General features: G+C 32.3%; 1 protein-coding gene, 1 long non-coding RNA gene and 2 pseudogenes across 5 annotated transcripts; 2 read left to right on the top strand and 2 right to left on the bottom strand.

The window, feature by feature from the left end:
- Positions 1 to 3,436: 3,436 nt before the first annotated feature.
- On the top strand, positions 3,437 to 12,137 carry Sply (Sphingosine-1-phosphate lyase). Of its 4 annotated transcripts, none has more exons than XM_088228428.1 (11): positions 3,437 to 3,517; positions 4,815 to 4,989; positions 5,557 to 5,772; positions 5,897 to 6,105; positions 7,708 to 7,941; positions 9,054 to 9,263; positions 9,809 to 9,929; positions 10,014 to 10,131; positions 10,217 to 10,363; positions 11,055 to 11,175; positions 11,321 to 12,137. In XM_088228428.1, exons 2-11 carry the CDS (start codon positions 4,842 to 4,844, stop codon positions 11,465 to 11,467), a joined length of 1,671 nt encoding a protein of 556 aa, XP_088084554.1. In that variant the 5' UTR covers positions 3,437 to 3,517; positions 4,815 to 4,841; the 3' UTR covers positions 11,468 to 12,137. The 4 variants fall into 4 exon arrangements, with proteins under 4 accessions (XP_088084554.1, XP_088084551.1, XP_088084552.1 ...); XM_088228425.1 differs by having other exon boundaries at positions 3,486 to 3,989; positions 4,812 to 4,989; XM_088228426.1 differs by lacking the exon at positions 3,437 to 3,517 and adding an exon at positions 3,829 to 3,989 and having other exon boundaries at positions 4,808 to 4,989.
- Positions 12,138 to 17,499: 5,362 nt separating this feature from the next.
- Positions 17,500 to 19,460, top strand: LOC148280399 (uncharacterized). The gene is made up of 2 exons (XR_015822618.1): positions 17,500 to 17,692; positions 19,100 to 19,460. It is a non-coding gene; the product is annotated as an uncharacterized LOC148280399 (long non-coding RNA).
- Positions 19,461 to 22,582: 3,122 nt separating this feature from the next.
- Positions 22,583 to 23,568, bottom strand: LOC148280398 (uncharacterized; annotated as a pseudogene).
- Positions 23,525 to 24,654, bottom strand: LOC148280397 (uncharacterized; annotated as a pseudogene).
- Between the last annotated feature and the right edge of the window lie 482 nt (positions 24,655 to 25,136).

The raw sequence follows: 25,136 nt of genomic DNA, 5'->3' as shown, positions 1-25,136 counted from the left end.
GTCCTAGCTTTAATTTTCTTGAGCTGTATTTTATTTCAATTGTATTTGTATGTATTATAAGAAAATGTGTAGTTGAATGGACTGAATAAGTTCGTAAATAAATAAATTAATAATAAATTATAAAAGGTTTCGGGTTCACGGCTAAAACGAAATTTTTATTGGAAGTGGTGTTTTTACACTAGAATATTTCATTATCTCTGGACTGGCACCTAAAGTCTTACCTTCATTTAACAAAAATGATAATTATACCCTGTGACTGGTGTATCAATGCAAAGCCCTATGCACCATTAGGTGTGGAAAAGGAATAATGATGATGATGTAAGTAAATGATAAAATTATTTAAATGTGAAACATTATTTTTGTTCGATTTTGCCTTTATTTAATTGGTGGCTTGTTTCTTTTAAGATCCGAAGTGAAGTTTGCAAGCATGCTATCGTTTCATTTTCGATTCCCAAGAAAAATGAACCAAATCCAAAAATATCGTAATTGAGATTACTGAATAAAAGGTGTACAAAAAGTTTTAACTGTTAACTGCGGTAATGAAAAATGTCCTTAGTTGATTAGTTTTACCATATATAACAGTTGTTCCGGACACGCGAATAACGATGAAAGTGATATATATACAAACGATAAATGCGGCTAGAAACCCCGGTATTTATATAACTGAGTGCTAGGCTCCCAATAAAGATAAATGATTCGCTTTCGAGCCTGGCCTCAGTAGTACCGGGAAAATAAAGCCAGAAAACAACTTTTATTAAAAAAACCTAACATATTACATTTTAAAACATATTTTATTTGTACGAAATATTCCCAATCAGCAAAAGTGCTGGTATGAGGGAATATTATATATAATAACACAATAGTTTAAATAAAAATTCAATAAAATAACATCACATATCTTTCGTCACATGGGCTGTAAGAACTGTTTTATTTAGGTGTTTTTTAAGTACATACATGTTTTGTATATTTTTTAGATCATTAGAAAGTGAATTGTAAAAATGTATTGCGGTACACAAAAAACTGTTTCTTTTTCTGTTAGTCCTAGGTTGTTTGCAAGTTAAATTATTTGATGCTCTTGTATTTATTTTATGTATGTTGTAGTTAAAATTGAATTTAATATTTGTCTTTATTTTATTCTGTATTTTATATTGTATTAATCTTGTTTTGTAAGACCCTGAAAAGAGCCGTTATATTGTATTGTTTTGTTGCTCGCGTGGCTGCCGGTGAAATAGCCTGTACGGGCATTAGGCGCCCGTATTTACGTGACCCGTGGCCGCCGGCATGTGGCGAGTGATAGGGATAAGCCACCTCCACCACTTCAAGCCAGCCAGCGTGGGTGGAACGGCCGACTCACGGAGTCCGACGCGCAACGCTTTATTATGTGTGTAATTTTAAGGAATAAATCAGTTGAGCTCCTAACTCTGAGCAGTTCAGTCGTGTTTCATTAAGTTTTCCGCCCTGTTCGCCCTCTTGCACTTCGCTCTGCCAACTGACTGCCTTTGCCTCTCTACACCACTTGGACCAGGTCGAAAGTCCTTTTCAGGGCTATTGAGGTTGACTTGCGGTCAGCGCAGTTGTGCCCCTACCTTCCGACTTTGTCTTTGAATCTGTCTAGGAGGGGGATTCTCGTTTACGCCGGGAAACCTGACTGTGGCAGACACGGGTTAAGAACCAGCAAAACACGTGGTAACGCGTACATTACAACAGTGATACCAATTATTATATCCTTCCAGAATTAAAAATACTAAAATATGTTTAAACCTAGTTCACTCAAAACTACTCAGAGTGGACTTGGTTCATTTTGCTTTTGAACCACTCATATCTCTCATAAATTTTATCCTGATCTCCAACTTTATACCCGAAGTGCAGTTCATAACTTTTAAAAATATTTTATATTGTGAGGGTTATATATTTATTTTCGAGAAAAGTTTAAAGTACTATTTACACGGTTGCGAGGCACTGTAACGTTAACAAATATAATCTATATAGTTTGTATTTGCCAAAACACACGGGTGCGGCTATATATTGAGAAGACAATGAATTTTAAAGAATATATAAATTACACAATAATGCTTCTGTATTTTCAGCGGAATGTATTGTAATCCAAAAAGCTGTCAAGTATGCTTTAAGCTCACAATATAGCACGTTTCTTATCTTGTCAGATTTCCTGAGTACTCAAATATAAAATATCAAATCCGCCCTATCCTTTTATCCCAACGACGAGGTTTTGCGTGGAAATTCGATTTCTTATTTTGTTATAAGAGGCACCCAATAAAAACATTGTAATGTCATGAATCCCTGGTCATTGTGGTATTCCATTAAATGAAAGAGGCGGTTCATTCCGGAGATCATGCCTATGGTAATTTACTACCACTAGGAGATCTCCTCGTTATGACGAAGGATGGCAAGAATATTGGATAGCCTCCTCCCAAGCCAAGTTAAGGACTCTTGCATTGGCTTTTCAAATCTATTCTGTAAAAGTTTGAGACATCTTACATATGAATGCGCATTGGGCACTGTTGCCGTGGTTCTCACTTGTTCAGAATCCACGTCTGGAACTCTGCTATGCGCGAACGTCAGCTTAAGGATGGAAATCTAAACCACGTTTTTTTATAAAATATACACATACACGTGCATCGCATGCGGTATAAAATATAAACATATTATAAACTTCTCAAAATGTGAATTCAGTAACTATCACAAATAATCAGCTCCACGAAAAATTAAAAAAAAAAGATATTCAGTTGTAAATATTTATATGTATCATGTATTTTATTTAATACTAATACACTGAATTATTAAAAAAATAAAACATTTTTATTAGTGTTGCAAAAATGTATTATCGGCGATAATAGTACATGTTTCAAAATTATTGTCGATCAGTGTAATTTTTCATCATATCGCACCTTTAGGACGAAAACGACTCAACTAAATAAAAACTTTTTGGGAAACTACAAAAAAATAATGTAATTTGTATTGTTGAAACATCTTCGTATTGTTTCGTATTTTACGAAGTGAGCACCAAATTTTGAGTTAAAAATCATACCAAAAGCATTCAGCTACGAATCAATGAAAAAAAAAGCGAAATATTTTTTTTTTACAAATTAAAACAAGACATTTATTTCATGAATTATTATTAGATTAAAAAAAAAAAACAAACAAATGCACTTTGATAAATAAAAAAATGAAATAAATGTTATTAGGTCAGATCAGGTCACCAAACAAATGTTTATATTTATTAACGAAATGACATAAACTTAATGAGTCACTAAGATTATCGGTAAGTTGGAACGAAACAATCACAAAGCTCAATTGGTCATTTGAATATTTAAAAAATAAAGTAAAGTTGCCATTTGTATCGGAATAAAATCGACTTAACCAGCTTTCGGTCATTATATGTTTGTCAGCGTTGCATCTTTCACAAAGTAATATAAACACAACACTAATAGCGTCGCTTCCGTACTGACACGGAACCTAAACTTTCTGAGTTACCGACCGTTAAAAGACCAATGTCACGGTATGGTCCTACTTCTACCCAAATGTTGATTTTTTTAAATGCACAAAGATGAATAATGTTCATCGAAGTCGTTTTTGATCTAAACTGAACTAATTTTAAAGTTTTTTGAGTTAAGTTTTTTTCGTTTTGAAGGTGCTATATGTAAATGCAAAAAAGAAATAGTTGGTTTTGATTGATTCATTGATCATTGATCGTGTGGTATATTTTTAGTAAAATGGCATCGAGTGCAAGTCCATTAAAAGTGATCGCGAACAGTCCATTGTTATATATATATATTTTTTTTTTTAAACGCAGCCCCGAGCTGATTTGACAGCTTCGATGACATTTCAAATCTCAAGAACTTTATTTCATGTATGATATGTAATTCTGCTTATTGAAAGGTTCTACGTCTATGTTTCGTTTTATTAGTTTATATCCAATAAATAATATAAACCTAATGTAAAGCGAATTTTCGCATTCAACTTGAATAAAGGTACGATTAAAATGGTTTTAAGTTACGTTAAAATGTAATTATCTTTTGTTTAATCAGTGTATTAAAAATGATTGATCGACGTTGAAAAATAATAATATAAAGGCATATTTGTTCGTTAAATAAATCAATTATTAAAATGAAATCATATGATAGTAAATTATAGAACAAGGAAAAATAAACCTATCAAACTAACTTTGTATTCTTGATGATTTATATTACAATATTACTGGGAGACAAATCAGTCCATTTCCAATTTATAAAAAGTCAGCATCCGGTATGTATTCTGGTTTAACCTTTGAAACTGATATAAAAAGATAATCGTTATTGCGTAATTATTAATAATGCACTATTACCCAAGCTTATAATATTCCTTGTTTTGTATTTAGGTTATACACGATTTTATGTAATTAATTGGTAATGTATCCATAATCATGAATGCATAATAATTTGTACCTATGTACGCATTTGCGCGAGGTTAGCTAGAACATGTTTTAAAATATTTGATTTTCAATAATAATGCTCATTTTCATTTCTCCTTTTTTTATTATTTGGAAAAAAATGAGATTGTGAGGTAAGCTCAGTTTCAATAATGCCATAATCATATTTTCTTTTCTTTCGAGTTTCGTAGAATTCAAAATCTATATTTGCGTTTATCATAAAACCATAGTTTTGTAGTTACATTCTTATGATCCTAAACCCCGAAATATAATAATGGGATTACTGAAACTAAGCTCAACTCTCTATACATATTTTTGTAGTGATCCCCCTGTATTCCTAAACCCCCGAAATGTGTTCTACTAACATAATCTGTGCTTAAGCCAGCAGTCGGCAGCCACCAGTTGTGTAGTTAGTATGGAGGTGCTATCCGAGACCCTCAAGTCAACGAAGAATGGTGTGAATAGTCTCTTCCTTAATAAAGAGCCGTGGCAGATTGCTTCCATTACGGCCACTGCTGTCCTCGCTACAGTTTGGATTTACGAGTTCATTTTCAATGGAGAAGGTGGGTTCTAGAAAAACCTTTCATTACGTTTTTTGTAATCTTTTAATACTTTTTAGTACTCAAGATGTGTTATAGTTTGCGTTATATAATCATGTTGTCATTGATTTTATTTTCTTAACCATTCATTTGCAGCTACTACTTAAGGCAAAAACGATTGAAAACTTTTTATACAAAGCAGTGACGTAATCAGTATTTAATCGTCTTTGTGACAGCGCAAATTAATATTATGTACGATAAAATGAATAACTAATGAGAGTCACACAATACTAAGTTCCTTTAATTAATACAAATAGGTTAAAAACGGTATAAGTAATAAATATAAATGTTCCTACCCATGAACTGCAAATAAGCAGTTCGGCAGGTAGTTAAGTTAAATATGTGAAATGTTATGAATATATATATATATAACGCATTACGAACCTACACACCTACATTGTATTTTTCCAAGTGATACTGATGATTTCTACCCTTTCCTTTCTCTCTATGAACAAGAATATCGTTATCGTTTCTTTAATAACTTTCTTTGAAAGCTTTAAATCCAAAGTTTAATATATAAACCTTTTTCAGATATTACAAGCAGATCTAAGAAAGCATTCTTCAGGTTGATGCGTAAGATTCCGTCCGTTCGTAGAAAGATAGAGCGAGAGTTGTCACCGATTCGCGTTGGATTCCTGACAGATGTAGAGGAGAGAATATGCGGAGTACCCTCGGTGGCTACTCTGCCGCTGCTAGGAATGGGAGAACAGGAGCTCATGGAGGAGGTCAAAAAACATCTCAATCTTGGTAATATACTTTACTTATTATTAATAGTTCTTCAATAAAAACATTTTTTCTCGATAGTATGACTATGTAAACCACCCATACAGATGTGAGTGTTTGTTGTGATGTTGATTATATATGGTCATAGGGATGTTCGACTGGAGCAACGGCCGAGTGTCAGGGGCCGTGTACTGCCAGGACAGTGGGGTGCGCAAGGTAACATCCGCGGTGTACGGCCTCGCCGCCTACACCAATCCCCTCCACTGCGACATCTTTCCAGGTGTCAACAAGATGGAGGCCGAGGTGGTTAGCATGGCCGTCAACTTGTTCAACGGGGGAACTGAAGCTTGCGGAACGGTAAAATATTACACATAATTATGTATTTTGATTGATTCTTAAAGAAATTTTATTCAAAAGTTATCAGTATTATTTAGTCTGAAGATGCCCATTAGAGGGTGAAAGCGCTAATTGGTCAAATAAATAAGTGGAAGTGTACCAAGTATTTTTAAATTAAAAACTTATATGTAAATATACGTTATTACATCATTACAATGGAATTCCATCAAGAATTGTCAATAAATAATTTAAATGAAATAAAATTCAATAGATTTTCTATTTAAAAAAATTAACTTGACAGTTTCTTTTTCAATACCCTTTAAAGATTTTATCGAAATATGGAGTCTCATATAATAAAAAATATTATCATTCCAAAATGTTTTATTTTTTGTCTTCTGTTTAGTGATCGACCGATGTTTCGGTTTCGGCCAAAAATTGTCTGAAACTTCGGCTCGGCCAAAACCTGCGGTACTCGAGTGCATCTTATGGCCGGTGACCGCGTGACCTGCGGTCTTTAGTTTGTTATGGCTTTCACATTACTATTCAATTATAAGAAATAAGCAGAATTACAGATATTGGATTGTTGTCCATTCAAATTAGTTATATTATTGCCATAAAAACTTGACTGATTTTGTGATTTGTTGACTATAGTTAGTAGTTCTAAGATCTTTCATATTTATATTTTTGTAATTCCTTTATAGTTGATAAGTTAAAGTTCTTAGAGCGTACATCGAATAACTGTTACATGTAAGTTATTTGTATAACATAACAACAAACCTTAAAGCGCTAAAAATAAACAAATTTACTCATTACATTTATGCTTTTTATTTCATTGTGTATTTTATTTAACATTTATTTTAATGAACTCGTAAGATTTAACAATACAAATGGCTTATTTTTAGCATTTTGAAGTGACTTTTAACTTATTTCAATGGTTTTAGTTTTGGCCGAAACCAGAACAGAAACCAAAATTCGGTTTCGGTTTTGGCTGAAAATCTTGTTTTGTTCGTACTTCTGTTATTTTGTCTTGTATGCTAAATGTATTGTGATTGTCTTGTATTGTTGTAATGTTGTTTAATTTTATTTATATACACAAGTGTTTTATGCTTTGTTAAGGCTATAGGCATTGAAATAATAAATAAATAGGTAAATATAAACATTGCGAAAATATTTTCATCATCATCATACCCTTGTCCGCACCTGATGGTGCATCGGGCACTGCATTAATACACTAAATGCAACATATATAGATAGGTAATCTCTTACATGAAGGTAAGGTGATCAGCCTTACTCTTCAGGCACCAGTCCAGGAACATGAAATATTGCAGTGTAGGACCACGTTTAAATAATTTTTTCATTTCGACTTTCCCAGGAATCAAATCCGGGACCTAAAGCATGGTCGGAAAATGCGCCAACCACTACACTACGAGGCGGACTTATTTCCTCATTCAGGATTTTTGCCTCTCTGCTTCAGAGCAGCCATTGATTGGAAAACACTCGTCCGGTTCGATTTCACATTCAGGACTGTATTCTTAATTTGCCCAGACACAGATATATTACCTTGCAATTTAACTCTCAATAGGTTTAGTCACCCTGCCCTATATGTGAGGCGTTTGGTTGCAGATGACAACTGGTGGCACGGAGTCTATAATGATGGCGTGCAAGGCGTACCGGGACCGAGCTGTGGATCGAGGGGTGAGGAGGCCGGAGATGATTATACCCGTCACCGCACATCCCGCCTTCGACAAGTCCGCTAAGTACTTTAATATCAGGATCCGCTCCATATCTGTGGACGCCACCACTCGCACTGTGGACCTGAAGGCCATGCGGAAAGCCATCAACTCCTCCACTTGTATGGTAAGTGCATAAGACTTTTTAGTCCTTAAAGCATTATTTTATTTTTTATTTAAAGGAAGAACCCGCTAAGCCGCTATTTTAGAGGCTTTTCAGCAGGTGGGAAAAAGAGGATGTGGAAGGAAGTCATGGAAAATACACCACAACACTCAGACCAATTGAGAAAAAGATCTTTCTTGGATTTCCTTCTTGCAACTTGCGAAAATCGAACCCGTGACACCAGCTTCACAGTTAGTCGTCTAACCAACTGCGCCATGGCAATTATAACAATTATTTTTTTATAGTTGATTGAGAGTTATTAACATGCTGATGGTATAAACGGTGATGGGATGCAATTAAAATCACCCTAGTACCACTTAGTAGTGATTAATGAATACAAGAAAAACTTAGACTGTGAAACTGTTAGACTGTATTTAGGGGCCGACTACAAAATGGTACGAATCCTAAGTACAGGTTACAAAAATCCTCGCACAAATTACATCAACCCTGTGACGATGGGCACTGTTATGTGATCCGAAACGTCTGAAAAGAGTATGAACGAAATGCGGCAAAGTAACCGTTGGTGTTGTTGTTAGATTTATTGAAAATTGAATATAATTAAATAATAAAAATATCAGCTTTTCCACCGATACATACTATGGTGAATATTAATTTTCAAATTAAGAATGATTTTTTTATAGAAATCAAAGAAATAGAAATATTTGACTTATTTACATTTTTTATGTTTGCAACTAACATACATACTACCAGTTTCGAGTTGACTTAAAATGATTAGTTTATGTAAAATCTAAAAATTTTCACAATATGAATTCACTAAAAATAAAAATTAACTTACTTGTATAGACTTGTTTTATCTACAAGTAAAAGTGTTTATATTTTTAATGCTATTAAAATTATTTTTTTGTTTTATTATTTTATAATCATATAATATGTATGTTCGTGCAACTTATAAAATTATTCAGTCAGTATATCCAAACACAGGTTACGCTTGTGGGGTTTTCATATGTTCGCTTTAATTATAAAATTAAATTTATATTATATCTGAATAAAATAAAGGTAAGAATTAATTGATCATTTTTCTCTTGTTACTTATAAACTATTGTAATTCCTTTCAGTTGGTCGGTTCTGTCCCGAACTTTCCTTACGGTACGATGGATGATATTCCCGAGATAGCTAGACTGGGAGAGCGCTACGGAGTACCTGTCCACGTAGACGCGTGTCTCGGGGGGTTCCTCATCGCCTTCATGAAGGCAGCTGGTTACGATCTGCCGACTTTCGACTTCCGACTTCGAGGTGTCACCAGTATATCTGCCGACACACACAAGGTATATCTATCTACGACATGTGAAATATGTGAAAACAAAATAAAAAAATAAATTAAAAAAAACGCTGTACAGTCCTCCCTGGAACAAGTTTCTCTGGTTAGAAGGGGTTTTAAATTAATGTATACAAAAATAGTAAAAGTTTTTCAATTTATTCATATGTATTTTAATTTATTATTTATTTAAACAATTTAAAACTTTATAAATAAATGTAAAAATATAAATTAAATTGAAAAATGCATCAATAGTGTTAACGAGTACATAATATAATATGTAGTACCTTGGGAATGAAATAAATTGGATCGATGTAAACTGAAAATGATTTCTTAAAACACGTGTTCCTTCCTTCTTCTCTTTTTTCTCTTTCATATTGATGTCTTTTATCAAATAATATCTTTATGAGTACCTTCATATTTGCATTATATTTTTATTTGTAATTTTTGTTCAATTTTATAGAAGAAATCTCCACTTGGAAATATCTAAGCCCACCAATGAACGGCAAAGTATTTATGTACAATTAAAAAAAACGAATGGTCTTATGATTACAGTATGGATTCTCCCCCAAAGGCACCTCTGTGATTCTGTACCGGGAAGAAAGTTACCGCCACTACCAGTATACTGTTACCACAGATTGGCCCGGAGGCGTATACGGCTCACCCACTGTTAATGGTAACAGACATCATCCGTTTGCCATAGTGCGCAGCTGAACTTACAATCCTCAACATTAAACTCCGTATATTCTTTCTCTCTCAGGGTCTCGAGCGGGTGGAGTGATAGCGGCTTGTTGGGCGACCCTGTGCTATTTTGGTTTCAACCGTTACGTAGAGATGACTAAGGCTATAATACAGACAACCAGATACATAGAACACAAGTATTAGTTATTTTAAAACGCTCTTTCAGTATCGATTCTGTTCATATCTGTGGTGTTATTATAGATGAAAATGTGTGCTTTTTAGCTTACGGGAGATTCCGGGTATATTTATTTTCGGTACTCCAGCAACTTCAGTCATCGCTGTCGGCTCCTGCGACTTCGATATTCTTCTCCTCTCTGGGGAACTCCACAAGCTTGGTTGGAACCTCAACACTCTTCAATATCCTTCTGGGTAGTATTTCTTTTCTTTTAATTAAAATATCGTATGTTTTTATGTCGAGTTAATTAGTATGTATTATTCAAATAATTTATAATATATATATATATTTCAAGCACTTACTTTGTGGTTATTCATTATATAATTAAATTTAAATAAATTACATACTTTGTTTTTAACCATTTATTATTTATTTGACTACCCACCGGTTTCAACGGTTTAACCTCCTTATGTATTAGATTTATATTAATTTGCAAATTATTCCTCGATTGAGGAGCACGTAGTTGCTCAGAAACCGGTTGTTAAGTGGTATAAAAAATAAAGTTTTATTTTAACTTTAAGTATTTCTATATGTTTTAAAAATATTTGTATTGTGCAAAAAATATATTAGCACCAAAATGAATTTAATTGAAAAATATCAATAATTTAAAATCAACACATGATAATACAGACATTTAATTAAAAATGGTAATAAAATACATTAATATTTTTTGATAAAATAATGATCAAAATAGTTTACGCATTTTGTTGCTGTTTATTGGGTTCCAGACTCGATTCCCGGCAAAGTCGACTTTAATAATTTATAATTTTCCTTAACTAGCATTTAATCCTCATGTATTGTTATAAATGATTAAGATACCCGTACTCTTACTGTTCCATATGCGCTATTAGGGATTATGTATTATTATAATTGTATGCATTCCAGATTCCACCTTTGTGTAACCCTTCTGCACACTGAGGATGGTATAGCTGATGCGTTTATACGGGATGTTAAGAGAGAGACCGCTCTCATTATGAAGAATCCTAGTAAACCAGTGGAAGGAAAGGTTGGAATAATCTGTAACCAGACATTACTTTTTCTTACTTCAAAGCTAAATAATTTTAAGCATAAAAATAGTATATCCCGAGTTAATTATAAATTATGTCTCGATTTTTAGTTACATTATCTGATAATTATTGTTTTATTTTCAGATGGCAATTTATGGAGTAGCTCAAAGTCTCCCGGACCGTTCCCTAGTCAGTGATATAACCAAATATTTCATAGATTCCATGTATTATGTTCCCAAGAATTTACCTGCCACCATTAAACCGGTCGAAGAAAAGGAATCCGTCGCTTGATTTTCCATTTTCACTAAAAATGTTTTTAATTATTCCTTTGGTATTCACTTTTCAAATATATTATCATCCTCTAAATATATTATGGCGGCCTATGTGGTGTAGCGGTTAAGACACTCGACTCGCACACGGAAGTTTCTGGGTTCGACTCCCGGTGAGAATAAAAAAATTAAATGTGTTTTGTTTCAAGCCTGTGCTGTAATTCACCACTGTAATTGGGCCTCGAGGCCTGTTGTGGTGCCAACAAAATAAAAATAAGCAATAAAATAAAATAATATTACATGAATAGTTTATCAATTGAGATTTTATGTTGAGTTTGTTTCATGAAAATGCGGTTTTAAAAATATCTAATTGTGAAATACTTTTCTGTGCGGACTTGTAGTTTCAGTGTATTTTGATACATATATTTGCTTCTGACTAATTTAAGGTTAAATATTTTTTGATATGCATTATTTTATTGAGAACAAAAAACTATATTTTTGATATGTCTGATTTTATATTATCGTTATATTTTTCATTAATCAACTTGATGGTAAATATTTTATATAAATGCTGATGATATTTTACACGTAATTGATAAAATTCATTTCGGAAAGAGCGGCATTTGAGGAAAGAGGATGTTATAAATAATGTGTTGTGTAATTATGATAATTAAATCTTACGATGCAGATTACGTTTCGCTTACTAACTTGATTTATAATGGTCGTCAACCTTTTTATGCCTATCGCCCACTTTTGTTTATTTTTCATGCTTGAAATTTCCCAACCGCCCACCGAATATATTTGAATGAATATTGGTGAAAAAATTTCTAGAAGGAATTTCGAAGATTTGAAAAAGCAAGTTTTTATAACCAATATTTTATTGCAACAAAAAAAGAGTGCGTATACATATATTGAAAAAAATAAAGAAATTTTAATAATCAAATTCAATAACTAATGAGAACCTTGAGCCTGATGCTGTGTGACTAAATATTTTATGTCTGGTTCAATTTTCGTTAAAAACAAAGGAACATCTCCTCTTTCAGTGATTTTCAGACGATTTCTTTGTTTTGTCATGATGTTATTCACCACACTGAAACCTGATTCAACAAGATAAGATGTGGGAAAGGGTATTAAAATTTATTTCATTGGATACAAACCAGACAATTTTTATTTTGCCATAGTTTTTGGCTTCCGGAAATGTTGAAAATATTTTTGCTCTCGTCATATTTTAGTTCCAGCAACTCTTCTTGATAAATTAAATCAACCTCATCCAAATTTGAGGTGAAAGGATTTATCATCCAATTATATATCTTTAAATTAAAAATGTCTTCAAATCTTATTTTCATATAAATTTTAAGTTTGCTGACATAGCAACTAAATCTTTCGATTTCTTCCGGTGTAATATCTTTTTTTATAAATAAATTGAAAAAGTTACTGTCAAAGTCAGCTGTGTCCACAGGTCACTCTCCATAGCCAAAGTTAATCCGATCAAAATGTGTTTAGTCCATTGGTGAAGCTATGCCGAAAAACAAAAATTGTGAAGCAAATTTTTGGGGTAAAATCGCCCACCGGGGAAGTCTTTACCACCCAATAGTGGGCGGTATGGACCAGGTTGTGACGACCCTTGTCATAATGTATTAAAATATATATTATTTTGGTACGTACCTGTATAAGAAAATAGTTTTTTATTTATTTTATGTAATATATAAACATTCCATTTTTAATTTCCCAATATTATTATGTTTGTCTTTTGTTAATGTTGTAGAGTTTATATGTATCTTACCGGGGGGACAAAATACATTGTTTTTTTTTTATTCCAGGTTTTCAAAATGCTTAAAATGTTATTTGAAGTATTTAGTTTAGGAATATTTCTATGTAGTATTTATGAGGGATTTTTAAAATTTCAGCGTTATTTAATTCTGATTGTGTGATTTTGGTTGCTTTGGTTGGTAAATAGTTACAATTAAAGACGTTAGTGATATAGGTGTTATGTGACAAAAACAAAAAGAAAAAGCAGAGATATCTGTTTTGAACACCAGTAAAATTGTTAGTCAAATAACACCTTCATTTGCTCTTAAAATTGTTTTTCTGCTTCTTTTTGATGGTGTAGTTGGCTTTATGTAAAAGGGTTTTGAATAGCCTATTCACATTATAATGGGTTATTTATTTTTTTGATTTGACTATTATCAAGTAATACATGAATTTGTAGGTTTTTTAAAATTTATTTTCGATATAGGGAGCTCCAGTTGGAGATGACAGAAGAAAGTGATGTTACGCTTCGATGTGTATTTATTACACGTTGAATAATACAATACATAATCGGTAATGGAGCTATCTGAACTGCTTTTATAGTAGTTGTTCATAGTGTTCTCATTATTAATTAGGCAAGTTATCACAGTGTCGGAAATATGTATAACTGCTTGATTGTTCACCATTATATTATTATTACGTATTATTATATCGCCCCGGGTTCAAAAAAATATCACAGATACCTATTAATCCCGCGTGCTAAGGTCGGTTATTATTGTCCTGCCAAATTTTGGAGATGCATTTACATCTTCTTTATTTTTTCAGTAGCTGCTTCTACATATACCGTTCACTACGTGCATATATATAACCTTTTCATTGCAAAAAGTTAATTAGTTAAAACTAAACAGTAAACTGAATGTGCTTAAACTGACACATGTTCACAGAAATTAATATAGTACCTATAGATCATATACACATATATTTATTTAAAACATTTTACAAACAAAAAAAATGCAAATAAACCACACCAAAAAAGAGACGATCTCTTTACTCGGTGTGGGATTGTATTTATATTATGCTAACAAAATGTTATGAAATAAGTAAAGGTATGTAATTCTAAATTTATACATGTAACATGGTTATAGACTGATAATTAAAATAAAGTTTTGAGTTGCTATTCAAAAGAATATGAAGAGATAAAATTTATATTGTAAAATATATATTTTTATTTTTTAACGATGTATGTATTTAAATACGCTAAAAAGGTACAATTATTAATTAAGGTAGTAGATAGATAAATATTTTTTATTTCAATTTGAATTCAGTTAAGCCCTTGATAATTTTTAGTTTATGAGGCGAGTATGTAACATAAACATAAATAATAATATATTTTTACATGTGTTTTTTTAAATTATAAAGTCATCAGAATAAAACTTAATATAATATTTTCACAAGTTCATTTTGGATTAATTTGTTAACTATAACATCATTATTGTAATGTATGTAAATAAATTAAGAAAAATAATTTGAAATTAATTTAAGTTATCAATAAAAGTGTTTAATAGCCAAATAATAATTTCTTAATTTTTGTCCTATTTACTACCCAATCTCAAAAAAATCCCAACTTACATATCATGGGTGTACTAGCAAAAAACGTGAAAGAATTGAAGGAATAGAGATGTTCAAATATAGGCAGAATGGTGAATGTTACACAGTGTGTAAAGTGGCCACTTAAACCAACCATTGACAGGTCATAAGCCCTGTAGATGCCTAGACTTCTATATTACCCTATCTTAAATGTTCTTTATCTCTGTTGTAATATGTTAATAAAAAACGTTAACTCGAAAACATGCGAATTTGACTTAATGATGCAGTTTTTCAAAGTTTTTAACGCTCTACAAACTGGCAAAATACACTAAGTCATATTAAATTTCATATATCTGTAGTTTTAAAAATAAATTTAAGGTTAAGTCGTATACCGGGTATTTTATTCAGGCTAAAAGCTTTAAATAACTTAATATAAAATTAAGAAATGAAAAAAATAAAAACATGTTTTTTAATTAGCGATACAGGTCTTACTATATTTAAATAAGATGTAAAATAGTAAAATTGGAACAAAACTTTAATGCTTGAATTTTTAAAACAGGGATTTGAGTTGAGAGTTAAAGTTTTTTGCCAGTATACCCATGATATATTTGCTTTCTTTTTCTCTAAAGAGCTAAAGCTTCACCCAGCAGTGCGATTCTGAACTCTCTAGAGAGCGTTCAGAATCGCATATCTGGTATTGCCAGGATTCAATATCTGATAGTTTCCCAAGTAACTGACGCGTTATTCGTTCGGGACGTTTCGCTAATTACTTGTCAGGTATCTATATTTTTGAATCACTTTACTACCTTGTACAATTCCCAGCCAGATGGGGCCATCTAAGTCTACTTTGGTGTACCTGTGCTGTGTGCATTACTATCATTACACATATTTCATTCAATTATTTAAAACGGAATTTGTTAGAAACTTAACTTGTCACTTTAATAGGGAGAAACATAGAAATAAAAAAACCCTGTTCGAACTGGTGGGATAATAAAACTTAATTTTTTAACATTTTACATAAAATTATAATTGCTCGAGCAAAGGTGAGGCAGATTGGCTTATAACAATACCGCTTATATATTATTTACTGCGAATTAAATTATAGCACGCTGATCCCAAAATTCATGGTTTTAGAATTTTTTTAAATTTCAGGCTGAGAAATATTCGACTTAAAGATAATGCGGTTTGTCTAGAAATTTCAAGTGTTGTGGGTCTAAATTTCACGTCGCTGCGACTTATCACTGAGGAATTTTTGTTTTTATACCGATAAAAGTCGGGAAAAGTTGGGCTTAAAAATATCACGGTTGACTTAACAATAGCAACTGACATTTTGTGTTCAAACACTTCCGTACAGAGTTTGATTTTATATGGAAGAACACCTAGAAAAAAATGTTTTGAATACAGCACGGTTAGCTTATTTCTAGTTTCTCCGAATGACAGTGAAAGAATAATGCGATAAATAATTCGATTACTGATAAGTAATAAATGAATATATTTTGTGTAAAATCACTTAAATATGAATAGGTACGTGGTTAAATTATTGACGAAAAATCATGTCAGTGCTTTAAATATTAATTGGGATAGCAAGATTGGGAGATTGAGACAGAAAGGAAGAATAATAAAACATCTATAATAAAAACGAACGACTTAATAAATCAACTATCTATTTTTATCATCGCATATTTGTGTGAAAAATGCACCGTCATCTTTAAGAAATGCCTGAAAAATGAACCATCTTTCCTGGATCATCACCGCCTCACATTGTCTTATTCCAAACTCTTTACCTGATTTCACTGTTCCAGCTGAGGCACTATCGGCCCATTAAAAAACAACTGTAAAAATCGGTAAGTGCAAACCTTGACCGACTTACACTAGCCTGGGTTGGGTTGTTTGGAGGATATTTTTTATAGCAATAATCTCGCCAACATGTCTTGTACCAAAGTTCAATAAACAAATAAAATGTTTTTAAAATGATCAATATTTCACTGGGAATCAAACTCCCTTCAAGAGAGACTTTGTCATTCTGTTTCATAACGTATTTTTTTATTTACGTAGATACACGTGCCTTTTAAATTTAAATAAATATTTTGGCCATATTAATCAAAACAATAAATACAATTACTGGCGATTGGGTTGTTGGCCCGTTTATTGTTTCTCCTTCATGTCAACATTTCGTTGGTACTTATGGATATTTTTTTCATTAAATGTTGTTAATTTTAATAATGAAAATAAGTATTTAGCATAGAATTAAGAATAGTCCAGAAACCGCATACGCACATCAAACAGAAGGCGACTCAACTACTCATAAATGAGTAGGTTTACGTTTTGCCCCATTAGTTTCTTTGTAGACGTCGCTCAATACGCAACTCGTGATTTGAATTCAACTATGCCGTGTTGTGTCCTTTTAAAGTGTAGAAATACTGCTAGCATCTTAAAGAAACAAGATGGCACCACATTTCATGTGTTATTAAAACAAACGAATGTTTAAGGCTGTAGTCGGTAAGTTGGATCGTACGGTTTGCCGCCGAATGCGTAAAATATACCGCTTCAAGACAAAGCAATTAAAAAAAATATCCTGTTACATTGTATGTTCGTCAATTTCTTACGTACTCTTCATACTTTGTTTGACAAAATGAGAAAGACAGAGATAGATAGAGTTTTTGCGTGATTATTTAATAGGTAAAATCTATAAATAGCATACTGCAGAGATAATGTAGAATTGTATAACTATCGGATAATCTGTTGATTTCTGGCTTCTGGGTAATTATATATATTTGTATTTTCGAAGTTGACTGATAACACTGTTGTGTTTTAATGAAAATGCACCATGTCACTAAAGTGAATGCCAAAAAAATAATGCACTTCATAATATTGTTTTCAAGAGAAAAATTATTTGATCTCATCAAATTACGTAAGTAAAAACATTTTTTGACTGCATGACATTTTATAATATTTTTCCTTTAAACTGATAACTTTTTTTGAATTTGCACTTAATCATGTATTTCGTAATAAAATTGGAAAAATATGGTAGATAAATTCTGAAAATTTAACAACATATAATGATAAAAGACTCGGCCAAGTACCTAAAAATATTTTCATAGGTTAAAATTATGGAAGGTGTTATCGGAGTACGGAGTAGGCGGAAATCTAACACGTGCTATCTGTATAAATATAGCACAGCATGTGTTAGGGTAAACGGCTCATACACATCGTGGTTTGACATTCATAAAGTGTTCAACGTGTATATCGATAACTGCATGAAAGAACTGAAAGGCTTAAGAATGGGAGCAAAAATGGGTGATTTAAAAGTCAATTGTCTTTTGTATGCTGACGATGCTGTACTCCTTGCTAACAACAAAGAGGAACTGCAATTCTTGGTAACAAAGGTCTACGATGTATGCAAGAGAAGCGATTTGCTGATGAATGTAGATAAATCGAATGTGATGGTTTTTGAAAGAAATTAAAGTATGACTAAATGTGAAATCACTGTGAATGGAGTTATACTAAAACAAGTAGAGGAATTTGTGTATCTGGGAAGTATGTTCACTAGGGATGGAATGACTGAGAAAGATATTGAAAGGAGGGTGAGTGCCGGGAACAGAGTGAACGGTGCACTTAAATCGACCTTGGCAAATAAATACTTGTCACAAGAGGCAAAATTGGCAGTTCACAACGGAGTCCTGGTCCCGTCCCTGATGTATGGGAGCGAAGTATGGACTTGGAAAAACAGGGATGAAAGTAGGCTAAATGCTGTCGAAATGCAATCTCTCAGGCGAATGTGTGGTAAAACTATGTACGATAGATGCACAAATGTTGAGATCCGTACATTATGTAAGGCTGAGACAAGCATTATCGACAAAATCAAGAAAGGAGCTCTGCGCTGGTTTGGACATGTAGAACAAATGGACAGCGAGAGAACGGCTAAGAGTATTTACAATGCGAATGTTGATGGATGCAGAAATAGAGAAAGACCGAGAAAGACATGGCATGACCAAATCCAACAAATACTTAAAGATGGACATGTAAAAAGTCGGAATAATCGGCGCGCGTTCATGAGAAGATGTATGAATGTAGAGGAAGCGAGATCTGTATGCAAAGATAGAGTGTTGTGGCGTTCTATCCTCTCTGCCTACCCTTACGGGGAAACGGCTTGATGGTTTGTTTGTTTGTTTTGTTTAGGTTAAGAATGTATTGTGTAAATTATTTTACTTGATTTTATTTTCTTAGTTACTATTTAAGTTCAAAACCATGATAACTATCAATTAAGGTAAGCATTGCATTTAATCTACGTAAAATTGATAAATACCTTTCATTCCAGGTGCAACAGACAAAATAATAATGCAAAAGAATAAAGTCAAAAGGGTGCCTACCAACTTTTACACTAAAAACCTATAAAAGCGCATTTAATCACCTATCTAAGAGTTGTGTATCTATATTGTAAAGCATGTATTCCACTCAGAAAATACTGTGATACAATTCTCAAAATTAAGCACAAAACATTGATAACAAGCAATTATGCACTGTCAAAAGGATGTCTACATAATCTTACATGAAAAAAACTAAAACAGTAATTCAAGCATTTTAAGAGTTTTGTGCATAGAGTGGAAACCTTGTATTGACAAAATACTGTAGCGATTATTTTAATATGCATTGAGAAAATATAAATATGCTAAATTACTTACATAATAGTTTTATTTCTATTTTTACACCTATGTGAGAGTGACGTAAAATATTTTAAAAATATATACAAGTGTTATAAACCTTTTCGAAGTAAATAGAATTTTGGATAGATCATCATCCCTATCACCTATTCGTGCATAAGGCATTGCATTTGAAAACAAAATACAGCGTATTTTATTTATTTATTTATTTATTTTACATAAACGGCAGAAATTGCCTTTAACTAATTGAACATAAATATGAAAAAAAAATTAAAAAATACATATATAGAAACATAACAAAAAATTATAAAAATTGCATAACTATAACAATAGTAACAAGCAGGTAAATACATAAAAGCAACCAAAAATAATAACGAAATAAATACATAAATATGAAAAAACAAAAAAGGAAAAAACATTTTTAAATAAAAAGAAAAGTTTAAGAATAATATTGCGAGAGAAAAAAAGAAATCGGACTCGTTTTATAACTATCAAGTCCAGAACCAAATATATCAGCCTTGTCCTCATACTGATTGCCATATCTATGGAGCCTAGGGATAGGCGAGTGCATGTGATAGTTGGTTCTAGAACTTGCAGAACAAAAAGGAGATCTGTGGCGGGTATGTCGACCAGGTACACGGAAACACACCAACTCCAGCAAATCTGGACAGTCAATTAATGAATTGATCACCTTAAAAAGTAATATTAGGTCAGTTAGGATTCTTCTATCAGAAAGTCTTAAAAGATTTGCTGAAGACAACAATTGATTATAATTAAATAAAGCAGCAGGAATATGAAGTTTAAAATTAATATATTTTAGAAATTTCTTCTGGACGCGCTCGAGTGAATCAGAATGTACACGATAATGGGGCGACCAGACTGGAGAAATATATTCTAAACGACTTCTAACCAGGGAGCAATAAAGTGACTTGATTGGTGCGATACTTTCAAATTTATTAGTAACCCTACAAATAAATCCCAACATACTTAGCGCCTCATTTGAAATCTTGTCAATATGTTTGATAAATGTAAGTTTATCATCAAAAATTACGCCAAGATCCCTAATGAAATTAACTCTTTCAATTGTTGCGTGGTTCAACAAATAGTTAAAAATTAAAGGTTTCTTACTTTTTGAAAAGGAAATAACCTGGCATTTATCTATATTGAGAAAAAGATTATTTTTATTGCACCACTCGTGAATTCTGTTGAGATTCATCTGCAGGGTATTGCAATCATCAGTATTATTTACAATTCTATAAAGTTTAAGGTCGTCAGCGAAAAGCAAATATTTTACATCGCTAAAAATTTCAACAATGTCATTTATATAAATTAAAAATAAAATAGGTCCCAAGTGTGATCCTTGGGGTACGCCGCTTGTTGCTAAAAAACTATAGGAGATATGAGAATTTATTTTAACTGCTATTTTTCTATTATATAAGTAACTAATGAACCATTTTAAGAGTTCATCACGTATTCCCAGTCGACCAAGTTTCTGCAACAAGTTAGAGTGGCAAACTTTGTCAAAGGCTTTACTGAAGTCGGTGTATATAGCGTCGACCTGGTGCTTCTTATGAAGTGCACTAGCAATAAAATTCTCGTACAAAATGAGATTGGTGACTGTTGAACGACCAGTAATAAACCCATGTTGCTCAGGAGCAATTATTTGTTTTAAAGGTATAATTAAGTTATCAAGTACAAGTTTTTCAAACAACTTAGGGAGGGTAGACTGAATACAAATAGGTCTGTAGTTGGATATTTCATCTTTGCTACCCTTTTTAAATATGGGTGTAATGTGGCTATATTTCCATATATCAGGAAATACGCCAGTAGTTAAAGACTTATTGAATAAAATTTTAATAGGATGTGCTAATATATGAATACAATTTATAATGTAGACTGGACGAATACCATCAGGGCCAGCAGACTTACGTTTATCCAACGATTTTACAAACTTGATAATTTTTTTATCAGAAATAGTAAAGTTAGGCAGGTCAATAAGCTCAGTTAATTTATTTTCCATTGTGTTATTTAAAGTTACGGCATCATCATAAACATTGGAGAAAAAGTCAGCGAACATATTAACGGTATCTTGCATATTACTAGACCTATTATTTCCATATCTCATAGATTTAGGAATACCAGTATCGCTATTGTCTAGGATTTTAGCATATCTCCAGAAATACTTAGGATCAGTCAGAATATTATCTTCGATCTTTTTTATATATGCATTGTGACATATTAATGATGTTTTTTTACAATACTTCCTAATCTTATTGAATTCAATATAATCAGTTATTGATCTGGTTTTTTTATATTGCTTATGCATAATTTTTTTGGAGATTATTAAATCAATCAAATCCTTAGAAAACCAACTTGGATATTTGTTTTCCCTTTGAACTGAAATTGGTACAAATTGCTCTATAGAAGAGTTTAAAATAAATTATATATATTAATAATATATTACATGGAGGTAAGATGATCAATCCTGCAGTCCCGGTGCCAGTCCAAGGAGAATTAAATATTGCAGTGTAAAACACATAGAAAAAATATTTCACTTAACCCTGCCAGGAATTGATCGTGGGACCGCTTGTAAGTAAAAATGAACAAATTGTGGAGGAAAATTTCATTTATTATTGAAAAAATACTAAAGTGCAAATGGTTCAAAAACATATATTATTGGGAAGAACCAGTAAAGAAACCCAATATTTTTGATAACAATAGATCGCTGGTCATTATGACTGTAATGTTTTTACATTTTTTTTTTTGCACCACAACAGGCCAGGAGGCCTAATTACAGTGGTGAATTACATCACAGAACACCCAGGCTTGAGAAAAATCACATTTTTAATTTTTGTGTTCTCATCGGTAATCGAACCCGGAACCTTCCGTGCGTGAGTCTAGCGTCTTGACCACTACACCACGGAGGCCGCCAATCGGAGGCCGTAATCATTTATTGTAAATTTAGTTTCTTTTTATTTTATGAAAAATACATTGTGAAAAAGAACTAAGAATATATTTCACGTTACAATGGTCTTGATTTAGGAGGGACAAGTTCAATCAAAGTTGTGTATCTGGAAACAGAAATTAAAAAATTAATAAAAGCAACTTTTACATAAATAAAAATATAAAGAAAACCATCATGGTTGAAAGAGGGCAGAATTTCTAAGCTGATTTAGGTAAATATTTTTCTGAAACTGGTGAGTATAATTTAACTTTTACTGGTTGATGGGATGTTTTCGTTAAACAGCCTTTTTTTACAATTTATGACTTTATTGGGGGCAACTTTTTTGTTTTCGATAGCCTCGAGAACATTTGGTGGATCTCTGATAGGCATGGATCGTGTAACTCGGGGGTCAACAAGCTCTGGAAGCAAACAGTTTAAATAAAAAGATTCTAATTTTAATTTTATTTTAGATTCCCAAAAATCATCATCTTTACTTATGCATTCTATTTTAATTTTATGTTGGGCTCCGGTCCACACTCCAAAAATACATATATTTTTTTTAGTAATATGCAACTGTCTTTGAACTTGGTAATACCAATCGTGATTTACATAATACTCCGTATGGTTTCTATTTCTTTTCCAAAACTTAATTTTACCACTGTCGATAGCGGTTTCAACAGTCATATTAGAAGCAGACGATGGACATTTTATTTCTATAATGATACCGCCATGATCCGTACTAATGCTATCTGGTTAGGCGCCTAGAAAACAATATTCACTATCAATAAACAGCCCACACTTCTGAAATTTGATATTTTCTCGAAGGCTTAATTGGTTTAATGCGGTCAGTTCATTATCCTGACCATATTTAATAGAAAAAATATTACTTAGCGATTTACTATATAGCATAATTTTAACTAACCCTGAACAACTAATTCCTATTCTTCTTTTACAAACTTTACTAAACCATGAGGCAGTGAGTAAATTTCTACGCTTTTCTAACCATTCCCCGCTATCTGATTGTAAAACCGTTCTTCTTTCTATCAAATTTCTTTCAGGACTTGACAATTTCAATTTATTTAAAAAAATGGTTTTGGAGTTTTCAAAAGACTCTTCATCCAACTCCGGGTTTTGGCAGAGTTCGCCATATTCAGCTTCTTGAATTACCTGGGAAATTGAATTATTTTTTCAATCAAATTTTTTGATATAATTTTTTCTTAATTTACTGCATTTTATTTAATTTTCTTCAAACCTTTTAATATTTTTTGGACTTCGATTGAATATGATTTTGTTAGTGGAATAGTGAATTTTTCTAGTATTGAATGATATGACAGCTCCAGAGCAACGACCACTATAAGTTTGCCTACCAGTCAGGTTAGTTCTTTTGCCCCCAATAAATTTAGCTATGATACTATTGAAAGCTTCAACTATATTACTGTCTACATTATGGATTAAGCTACGAGAATTATTTGCGAGTCGAGAAGTATGATATATAATTCTAGTAAATAATTCACAAGATTCTAAATTGAAAATGACATTTTCATTGAAACCTTTTTTTTGCAAAAGTATGTATCGCAATTTGCATGTTCTCCAAAAACATGCCTCGGTGTATTTAAAATGTCTAGATTTAAAAGGCGATTTTTTTCTTCCACAAATATATTATTTTGTGAAAATCCATATTAAATTGCACTATTCATAGCTACTCTTAATCGCATTATTCTGCTTTTTAATAGTTTACGAAGAGCAACATCAAATTTAGTATCGGAAGTTAATATATACATTTTAGAACAAAAGTTTCTTAGTAGATGATTGCGACATTCATTTTTTCAACAGTTATATTAGGATATGGTCGACATTCCAAAATTTTTTTATACGTGCTCGAATCTCCATCCGCAATTAATCTAGAATAAATTAAACCATGCGTCGATATGGAATTTTAAAACCCCTCTAAAATGATCGCTGATTCCATACCACTTGAAGATCCTGAGTAATTTTTAAAACATTCATGTTTTGGTGCCTCAATATTCTTATTAGTTGCTCTGGCACAAATCAGACAGTATTTATTTTTAACACCCATATATAGAACTTTCCCCGTACGAAACCCTACTATAGAAGCTGCGCCCGAGTTAGACGAGTAGTTGGTTTTGTATGATCTCTTTTGTATGACCAACACCCGTCAGCCACAACAGTTATCATTGGTATACCATTTTCATCAATTTCACCATTCGCAGTAGCCAGTTGTCCCTCTTCTTTCGCCGCCTCCTCCATAACTTTTAGTTTCGCAGTATCCCACCATTCACACACTTTCTTATTGATCTTCAAATACTTCCATTTACTCATGCAAGGAATTCCAACAGCAGCAGTCAAACCGTCCAATTTTGCCCTGGATGGATATTTTGCCCAAAAAGTCTAATCTATGATGAACCTTTGAAAAAATATATTTTCATTTGATTTCGGTAAATTCGGTACATTAAGGACGAAAGTAGATTTATGTCACTAACTTCCCTCAGAAGCTTTAGTCACTAACTTTACTCAGTGGCTTGTCAGAACTTGTCAAAGTGCGCGTGTAATTTGTTGCGGGCCAATTACGACTCTGTGTTTTTTAATAAACTGCTCGATGGCGAAGACAAAGGTAAGTTTTTCTTGTTGCATAAAATAGACAAAGGTTTTTAAATCATTTCCTGTTTGTATTGTGTGCATTCAGTAGCTTAAATCAAGAATTATGACGATGGGCAAATTAAAAGGCATAA

The sequence above is a fragment of the Micrasema longulum genome, unplaced genomic scaffold, assembly GCF_059751315.1.
Source record: "Micrasema longulum isolate JH-2025_06_02 unplaced genomic scaffold, ASM5975131v1 h1tg000582l, whole genome shotgun sequence".
In the NCBI taxonomy this organism is placed as follows: domain Eukaryota; kingdom Metazoa; phylum Arthropoda; class Insecta; order Trichoptera; family Brachycentridae; genus Micrasema; species Micrasema longulum.
This window is presented reverse-complemented; position numbering and strand designations above follow the sequence as displayed.